Below are 10,261 nucleotides of genomic sequence, written 5' to 3'. Positions count from 1 at the left end.
AAAGTTTTTTCAAAGTTGAAATTGAATAAGTCGATTTTGAACTGTGTGCTTGATAAGAGTCCACAGTATTAAGTAGGTAGATATGTTGACTTTTTATTCCATTATTGACCAAGGGAGATTAATAAAATCGATTTTAAACTCTTTCTTTCCAGATTTTATTTTAGTCGCGGTTCGTTTCAACGATATATTCTATGAAAAAAAACGAATGACAATGAAGTATCCAAAGACTCAATAAAATTACTATCTGATCAAGGATTAAGAAAATGCCATATTTTGGGATTTATGGCAGGTTTTCGTCCTTGTTTGCCCCAGTTTTTCAAGGATTATATTTTTTATCTTTATTACAACCGCCTATTGTTGCTTTACTGTAAGTATGGTTCACTGAATAAATCTTCTAAGGCTACCCTTTTTATTATGACGCAGATTGCGTAAAATTCATGCATTAATCCTGCTATCGACAACTTCAAGTAGCTCGTTAAGTTACTTTAACAACAAAAGAAAATCCAAAAAAAGAATGAAAGTCTAAGAGTTTCACTATGGAAGGTAACAATTCTAACCGCATTGTTAAAACTATTATTTATTTTACAGTATTTATTACGTAAAAATATTTTAGTATGTAAAATTATGTATTCTAAGATCCTGTTTCCATTCGACACCAATCTAGCACCAATCTAGCCTTTTTGCGGAACAACCAAAGATAAGTTAAGGACCCATCCAAAACTGAACAAATGAACGCGTCATTCATTTTGCAGATCCAAAAGTTTTAATAAAACGAAATTAATATCCGATTTATCGCCCAAGTTTCTTGACAACGCTATTTATAAATTCTCATCTCGATTTTATTACGTACGAACTTCAATTCCCTTTGGTTTTGCGTTGCATAAATTTTATCTACGCAGTCTCTCTTTCTTGTATCTCAGTCGTTATTGTAACAATATAATTATTTATAATCCAATAAGGATTTGTCTTGAGAGCCAAAACGAAATTACCGTTGATTTTATTCCGAAGCATGTTTCGGAATAAAGATGTTTGAGGTAAACACAGTTATCGAAATCATTTCATATTTTACTACGCAATTTGAAATTGTTTTGTTTTTGTTGCAAGTGCTTATTTAATATAGGTACTTGGTTGGTTATAAAAAAGTGATTTTAAAAGGGAACAGTTTCCTGTTTATTTACGAATTGGGGCTGAGTATCTTCTTTTATTTATGTTTTAAAGCATACCTAGCAAGGATGGCAATAATTTCTTTAATTTTAATTTTATTAGTACCTCAAATTACAAGTTACAAACATAACAGTGAAACCACACTAGGCAGAGCTTGAATCGTGGCTGAATCGTTAATAAAAAACTGTTTGTAAAAAGAATCCATATTCGTAAATTTAAAAAGAGTTTTATTACATTTATCTAAACTTAATTACGTGTTTTAAAGAAAACCATATCAGTAATATCTATTTGGATTCACAGCTAAATCTCAGAGTTTTTCAAGCCGATAACATAGACGAATGTAATTTATTACTCAGTATAGTTTATAAAGCTATTCTACGTGCAAAGGATTCATGGAATTTGTGTAGGTGAAGATAAGGCCTTTCGTTAATGTATTTAATCAAATGATTTTACTTTATTTTGCTTTTTAAATTTTGTGCTGTTCATTGAACAATAAAAAGAGGCAACTCTTACTGCACGTCGATTCTATAAAATTCAGACAACAACTCGCATTTCACTTCGCTATTCACTCTCACTTCGCATTCGGTTCAAAACGTTCTAAAAGTCATCTCATACTTTTCAAAATCTCGAGTTTAATTTAGTTCAATTCGCAAACACGCTCGCAAGAGTAGCGCTAGTGTAGTTTGAGAATGCCAATCACGAAACTCACGACGGATTCAGATGCGAAGTTAAGAATGAAGTCTTACAGAATCACACCACTGCCTAAGTGTATCGTATGACTCCAAAAGTTTTAGTTTGTACTGTAAGTTTAACCGTAAACTGTACGTAAATTATTACGCATTTAAGTGTGTTTAATAACATCAGATTTTAATATGATATATATATAACTCTCTAATATTGATGTCTGCACATAATAAAACTGCATAGAGTTTTCCAATATGAAACTTACATGAAAATCATAAGCACTCAAACGTATTTGCAGCCAAGATAAAGAAATTATTATTATTCATATATATTATTAATATTATAACTTTGACAATGAAACTTGTGCAATAACAACATTCGAAGTGCGTACACTGCAGGGTCTCTTTGACCCTCAAACTATACACTGTTATTAAAATAGTTTCTGGAGGGCAGCATATAGAATGTTTGGAACTTCCCTATTTCCTGTTCCGGGGAAATAGTAAGCCAACAATTGTTGCGTTAGTGCTTTTGAACTTCATAATCGCAATGTTTAAAAATATCGCAAATTTTCATTCGCTCTTGTTGCACGATTATACAACCGAGCTTCGGTCTAATGACCCTACTGAGATAAATTAAAAGTTGCGAAAGTATTAAGAATTCAAGTACAGTTCCTGTCAAATAATTTACCGCTCCGAAGTCGACTCCTTACTTCTCGATACCTAGTTAAAACGGATGTTTGATTAGAACACTACTGCTCCTCATGCATCTGTTGACATTCTGAGTGACTTCAGGGTGGTAAAGTTAGTTGACAAGACCTGTTCAGATAGTAGCTCCCTTAGTAGCTTCAGGAAGGTAAAGAAAATCTAGTTAAAAATTCCAAAGAAATTCGTCCACTTTATTCTAAGCAAAACAATCTGCTCTAAATCATAGTCCTCCAGAGATACCGACACTATAATCTCAACAATTTAAATTCAAAGCTTGGGTAACAGATTATTCCAGCAACGAAGTACCCAGTATATTTCCACCTGAAATGGGGTCAACGGATTAATACAACAAGAAAAGATGTTTACAAACAATTTACTTTGAATATTTCCTAAATCGTCTGTTTCATTATTTTGCTATCTTCTACATTCTAAAACCTTGTTTAAAAAAAAATGAGAAGATCTGCATAAAAAAGTCGTGTTAGTTACACCTTTTAGAACTCGAGAATGGCTGAACAGTTTAATCTGAAAATTAGAGGGGAGATAGCAATAGACCCGGGAAAAGGACATATGATAGTTTTGTCACCATCAGGCTACAGTCTTAATTATCGGGATGCGGGTGAAACCGCGGACGGAAGCTAGTTTTTAAATATACTTAAACATAAATTTAACGAATAAACACTGAGTAAAGTGAAAAAACAGTTGCTATTTATGTAATTGCAAATTAAAAACTAAATAAAATGACCTTTCAAAAGTTGCAGCAAACAAAATGTTGACTTTGTCACCTAAATAATGATGACTAAGTATTGTTTTTGACTTTCATTTGTCTACAACAGTCTTACCATCAGCTGCAGAAAAGCACATTAAAATTAAAGCTTCATTAAATCTATTGCTACACTTTTTATCTTGTTGACGAAGAAAGAGTCAGCAATAGATTTAAAGAAGCTTTAACTTTAATGGGTCTTTGTGCAACTGACGGTTTATCAATTTATTGTAAGTACCTCGATTAAACTTTATTACGCCTAGTCAAATTCAACCAATTTACGCCCTACCGAATCAATACAATTAAAAACACATACTTACACATTTCAAAAATGAGAAAGTAATTTTTATACATTATACCTACACGCCTAACTTATTGCAAATGTACTTATCTAATTTCATTACGCCTTTAGATTTATTATCGTCATTACTGCACGCCACTAAGGCCAAATTATTTATCTGTCTCAAAACTCGTGAAAGAAATATACTCGCAACAACAAGAATAATTTGTTTGTAAGTATACCTAACTACTCCATTTGAGTACCCACTTATCTTGGAAATAAACTACTACTTCAAGTAATAATTTTATTGGCTAAGTACCTGGCCGCATTGTATTTTTAAACAGAGTTTTGAAATTAAAAAGTCATAGTCATCATTATGTAGTGAGTAGGAGAAATAAATAATCTTTCTCTACTACTCAAATTGAGTAGGTATAACTTTAACTGAAATTATAAAAGATAATACAAAAATAAGTAAGTAGGTAGATAATATATAAAAGAAAGATTATCGTAACAATTGTTACATAATTAACGTGTCGTAAGATGATAAATAATGACAAATTACAGCCACAATTCCGAGTTCGTATGCAAAACATTTTTATTGATGATAGTAATCCATTACGGCTCAATTTTCTGGTATACGAGGCACAAATGTACTAATGTGCGTATCTCATAGGATTTGTGAAGTAGGTACTTATTTTATATCAAAGAAAATATTTGTATCACAAAATAGGATAAAGATCTGATCATCCAGTCTCTCAATTCGATATTTTTATTGACGTAAATACTTTTTAGTCTACAAAGTTTTTTCATATCTACTACTAAGTTCAACGTTCAAACTACGTAGGATTTCTTAATAATAACAATTAACTAATTTCACACCTCAACAACTGAGTTGATTTAAAGCTGTAAGCAATTTTAAGTAACCTTTGTAGCTCAGAAAGTTTAAATGAGGCAAAAGCTTCTTAGAACCGCGTTAACTTAACCAGCTTAAGGCGCAGAAACCACATTACTCGAAGGAGGGTTAAATGTATTCTGTAAAGGAAACATCTTAAAAATATCAAGTGACACAAAGGTAATGTACGGAGAAATGGTTAAGGGTTAAAAAGACCCCTCTTCAAGGAGCTGTTCAAACGTACCATTTTGTCTTACCTATTATGATGGGGTCACCGAGGTTAGTGTCTGTCGTAGTACTTTACCGCTCTCCAGAGAAACAGAATATAGTCCCCAACGACTTATGAACTGCCGATAATAACCACGTAGTTTTTGAAGTTTTATTTCAGGACATTGACACTTAATTCCGTCTCCCTAGAATTATTTACTGTTAGGTTGGTAAACCTGGCGCCGAATGCGCGCCGTGATGTTGGTACATCGTGCGCGGGCTGCGTCCCGCGCGTTCCCGCCTTTTTACAAATAAAATTAGTGTGCAATAGACTAGCGTGTTTAATTGACGTACTGCGTTGTTCCCTGTTTCCCGCGCAAATACATAACAAGTGGCGACGAGCGGACTCATATATCGAAATATGAACACGGGAGCGACTTTTGGCGTTCTTACAACATTTGACCACTCATCACAAGAGTGGAACAACTTTAAGTTGCGATTAGAACAATGGTTTATCGCTAATAACATAAATTTTGAAACCGACAAAGCAACCATCAAGCGTCGGGCGATACTATTAACGTCATTATGTGAATCAACGTTCAAACTCACTAGTGACCTGGCGTTACCGAACAAGGTGGAAGAATTGGGTTACGACGCGATCGTAAAACTACTCGACAGCCATTTCACACCAAAAAGGTTCGGGTTTGCAGAGAAGTCGATTTTCTATGCAGCAAGTCAGCGACCAGGCGAAACGCACACTCAATGGGCGGCAAGAATTAGAGGATTGGCAACTCACTGCGCATTCAAAAATTTGGAGGAAGCTTTACTGGACAAATTCATCATGGGCATGTCACCGGGACGTGAGCGTGACAAGTTGTTCGTGCAGGATCAGAGGGAGCTGACTCTCGCAAAGGCGATCGACTTGGCGGAGAGCGTGCGGTGTGCACGCCAGGCGTCGGCGATGCCGGCGGCGGCGGCGGCCGGGCCGGCCGCGGCAGCCGCGGATGGCGTCTTCAGTATCTCCAAGAAAGAGAAGTGCAGTGTGTGTGGTTTCACCAACCATAAATCCAATCAGTGCCGGTATAAAAATTTCAAGTGCAAAAAGTGCAATAGTAAAGGTCATTTGCGTAAAATGTGTCCTAACGAGGGCAAAGTGAAATACGTCGAACAAGGTACGGTGGACGACGGTGACGACGACGGTGAGTGTTTTTATAATATTCGGTGCACAAAAGGGAAACCCATGACAGAGCGAGTGACGGTTAGTGGTCTAGCCTTGGAGTTCGAGATTGATAGCGGTTCAGCAGTAAGCGTAATTTCGGAAAGAACTTACAACTCGAATTTTAAGCAGTTGCCATTGTCAATCACTAAAAAACGACTGTATAGTTATACTGGGGAAAACATCGTAGCTATTGGAGTTGTTTTGTTGCCTATATCATACTTAGGTCGCACACATACACTTAACGTGTACGTAGTGCGCGCAGACGGGCCCCCGCTACTAGGCCGCGACTTTATTCGTGAGTTCAACCTCGAGCTAGCGCCGGCAACGGCGGCGGCAGCGGCGGAACCCGCGGCTGCGCGCGTGCACGTCGTGTATCAGCAAACGCCTTGCGAGTCTAATATAAGTATTGATAAGGAGCTTTGTAAAATGTTTCCTAAAGTTTTCTCAGGTAATCTCGGTTCGTTTAACAAATATAAGATTGACTTACATTTAAAACATGATGCTCACCCAATTTTTTTTAAGGCGAGACCGGTGCCCTATGCTCTAAGAGAGAAACTAGACGGGGAGCTCGACCGATTATTAACGTTAGGCATTTTGAAGCCCGTCGAACACTCAGACTACGCGTCGCCCGTTGTGCCCGTGCTTAAGAAAAACGGTAGCATCAGACTTTGTGCCGACTACTCAGTTACAATCAATAAACAATTGGTAATTGACAAATATCCTTTGCCAACGGTAAATGATTTATTAGCTAAGCTACACGGAGGCATACAATTTAGTAAAATAGATTTATCTATGGCATATAATCAATTTATTTTAAATGAAAAATCGCAAATGTTAACATGCATCAATACTCATCGCGGCCTTTTTAAATTCACGCGATTAGTGTTCGGTTTGTCTAGCGCACCAGCCATTTTCCAACGCGCAATGGAATGTTTACTTTCAGGGATTGAAGGAATCATCTTTCTTTTGGACGATATTCTGATAACGGGCTCAAATAGACACCAACACGAACAAAGACTCACTACAGTTTTGCAACGCTTAGATGATGCAGGGTTAACGGTACAAATGAGTAAATGTGAATTTTTTAAAGATGAGATTTCATACCTAGGACATGTCATAGATAAACACGGAGTCAGAAAATCGCCAGACAAAGTCAAGGCAATTTTGCAAGCTCCTAAACCGACAAACATAACACAGTTACAGTCATTTTTAGGTCTAACGAATTATTACCGTAACTTTGTGCCAGACGCGTCATCGGTATTAAGTCCATTATATGATTTATTAACTAAAAATACGAAGTGGGAATGGACTCGTAGGCACAATGACGCGTTTGTCCGAATAAAAAACATTTTAGCATCTGATAGAACCTTGGCACATTTCGATCCAAATGCTAAGTTAATACTGACGGTGGACGCATCACCGACGGGACTAGGTGCGGTACTGTCGCAAGTAGGTTCGGATGAATTAGAACGGCCCATTTCGTACGCTTCCCGAACGTTATCACTAGCGGAAAAAAACTACGCACAAATTCAAAAGGAAGCGACTGCGATCATTTTTGGGGTTAAAAGGTTTCATCAGTACCTGTATGGCCGTTCGCAGCCTTTCGTGCTCAGAACTGACCATAAACCACTGCTGGCTATATTTGGGCCCTATAAAGGTATTCCCGAGGTATCCGCTAACCGCCTACAAAGATATGCTATATTTCTAGCCGCATATAATTACGTAATTGAGTACATTAGTAGTAAACAAAATAGTGCAGATTATTTATCTCGCGCGTACAGCGGCGAGAACGAGACTGAAACAGCGGACGAGTTCACGGAATGCGAGGACCGCGCAGCTTACGTGAATTTCGTGGTAGACGGCGATCTCCCTGTCACGTTAAACGATTTGCGACGAGAAACAGCTCGCGACACTAACCTGACTACTATTAAACATTATTTGCCTTACTACAAAAACTTTAACCCCTGTTTTACACTTGTCTAATAAAATTTTGGCTGCAAAATGAACCATATGTCAACGTCATAATTTGACATTTTTTTAGACAAGGCATAAACTGACGTTTAAAACTTTTTGTGGTAAGACGGTATGTGTTAAACGGGTGGCCTAGGAAGGTTAGTGACGCTGTGTTACAACCATTTTTCAATTGTCGAACTCAGTTATCTTACGAAAATGGTATATTTATGCGAGGACATAAGGTAGTTATTCCTCCGACTTTACAAGAAAATGTATGTAAGGAATTGCATAGTTCGCATTTCGGCGTTGTGAAGATGAAGGCAGAGGCTCGCAAGCGGTTGTGGTTCCCCGGCGTGGACGCGGCGCTGGAACGAGTGGCGGGTGCGTGCGCGGTGTGCGCGGCGTTGCGCCCCGCGCCGCCGCACGCCCCCCTCGCGCCTTGGCCGCTGCCGCCGCAACCGTTTTACCGAATTCATATAGATTTCTTGGGGCCGTTTCACAACTACATGTTTTTAATTATTGTAGACGCATACAGTAAATGGGTCGAGTGTTATAGTATGGCATCAACCCATAATTCAAAGGCAGTCATAAATAAAATAAACGATTTTATGTCGCGGTTTGGTATTCCACAGATTTTAGTGAGTGACAATGGCACATCGTTTACATCATTCGAGTTCCAAGAGTTCTGTAAGCTTAACGGTATCGAACACTTGTTATCACCTGCGTATCACCCGGCCAGTAATGGACAAGCCGAAAGTTTTGTTAAAATTGTAAAAAAGGGGCTGAAGGCTATAATTTTACAAGGGTGTAACAAAGTAACGATATACGATAAAATTGCAAAGTATTTATTCGATTATAGGAACTCCAAGAATAGTACCACTGAAAAGTCACCCGCAGAGTTAGTGTTTGGGCGTTCGTTGCGCTCACGGCTTGATCTATTGAACCCTTTCGCACCGTCTTCGTCATCGACGTCCACAGACCTAACACAAACCGTCGCGCGTAAGCAGTCCTTACAGGCTAAACACTACCGAGGTGTACAAAGACCAGACTTCAAAGAAAACGACCTTGTCTGGATAACCAAAAATACTAACAATAACAAAGTCAGTTGGCTCGAGGGAATAGTTAAGAAAAAAATCGGCAATATTATGTACACTGTGTACGTGCCGCAGTTAAATGGCGAGGTCACCAGACACATGGACCAAATAAGAAAAAGACATCAGTGTACATTAGTACCAAAGCCAACCGGTGAAGACCAAGACTGGGACTCCGACGTGATTCCGGATGTAACGTCGCCTGCTACCGACCACCCCGAGCCTACTTCACAACCAGTGAGGGGAGGAGAGGCGACAACTGTCGCAGTACCAGCTACGGCGATGCCGGCCGCACCGGGTACAGACCCCACGCCGCCCGGCACGCCACCGGAGACCTCGCCGCGCAGCCCCCGCGCCGTTTCGCCCCTCAGGCGAAGGGCAATTAGCCCAATATTCTCGACACCTTAGTCGAACTAGAGTAAAGTTTAGTTTTATTTAGTAGATTAAGTTATAATTTAAGTAGATAGGTAAAGAGTATATTCCCTATCTAAGAGGGGAGAGATGTTAGGTTGGTAAACCTGGCGCCGAATGCGCGCCGTGATGTTGGTACATCGTGCGCGGGCTGCGTCCCGCGCGTTCCCGCCTTTTTACAAATAAAATTAGTGTGCAATAGACTAGCGTGTTTAATTGACGTACTGCGTTGTTCCCTGTTTCCCGCGCAAATACATAACATTTACGTCACGTGCTATTTTGACGAATTTTTCCACTGTCATTTTGCGTAATAAGTTAACCTACTTACGACGCGTCCCTGTTTTTGTTGAATATGTAACACGTGTTTCCTAACGTGAAAAATTGTTTTACGCACACTTGTGCCCAAATACTGTTACACCAGTAGAAAATATGAATGGTGCTCATATTGAGTGACGGAAAAGTACATTATTATGTATATCAACCTTGAATGGTTGGGTGTCTAATGTCAACAAAATTGTTCTTATCAAACAGCAATCATCGTTGCCGGGCGGCAGTTCCATTTCATTCGAATGGAATGCAAATATGTATACGAAAAGACAGAAAACGAATGAACTGTTCACGTTGTTCACGGTAGGAAAGAACCGTGGTACACTTATGAACAAAATCGATACGATGTATTGACTTCATACTTGCTGTGTGTTTCGTGAGTACTTACGTTATAAAGTTCGTGCTTTGCTCCGCGAACTTTTAAAGCTGTACCTATGTGCCGTGTAACATATTGTATTCAGTACTTTTACAATAAAGGCGAGCATATTTGTCATACAAAACATCTCATCTTATACGTTTAGACTTTGTGTAATGCAAATCTCATTCTTTATCCAAGTATTTGATTTGCA

General features: G+C 38.6%; 1 protein-coding gene across 2 annotated transcripts; it reads left to right on the top strand.

Annotated features, from left to right (window-relative positions):
• Window positions 1-4,918: 4,918 nt before the first annotated feature.
• On the top strand, window positions 4,919-9,568 carry LOC124634641 (uncharacterized protein K02A2.6-like). Of its 2 annotated transcripts, none has more exons than XM_047170297.1 (2): window positions 4,919-7,843; window positions 7,993-9,568. In XM_047170297.1, exons 1-2 carry the CDS (start codon window positions 5,113-5,115, stop codon window positions 9,360-9,362), a joined length of 4,101 nt encoding a protein of 1,366 aa, XP_047026253.1. In that variant the 5' UTR covers window positions 4,919-5,112; the 3' UTR covers window positions 9,363-9,568. The 2 variants fall into 2 exon arrangements, with proteins under 2 accessions (XP_047026253.1, XP_047026252.1); XM_047170296.1 differs by having other exon boundaries at window positions 4,919-5,890; window positions 8,871-9,003.
• The last annotated feature ends 693 nt before the right edge of the window (window positions 9,569-10,261 follow it).

This window comes from Helicoverpa zea, chromosome 11 (genome assembly GCF_022581195.2).
Source record: "Helicoverpa zea isolate HzStark_Cry1AcR chromosome 11, ilHelZeax1.1, whole genome shotgun sequence".
NCBI lineage: Eukaryota > Metazoa > Arthropoda > Insecta > Lepidoptera > Noctuidae > Helicoverpa > Helicoverpa zea.
Note: the sequence above shows the minus strand (reverse complement) of the source record. Positions and strands in the feature narration are given on the sequence as shown.

What these genes read in the sequence shown, in the direction of transcription:
- LOC124634641 (XM_047170297.1), top strand. Translation starts at nt 5,113, where the DNA reads ATGAACACGGGAGCGACTTTTGGCGTTCTTACAACATTTGACCACTCA. An exon ending in TAACCTGACTACTATTAAAC is followed by an intron (nt 7,844 to 7,992) that starts ATTATTTGCCTT and finishes TTGTGGTAAGAC; the next exon opens with GGTATGTGTTAAACGGGTGG.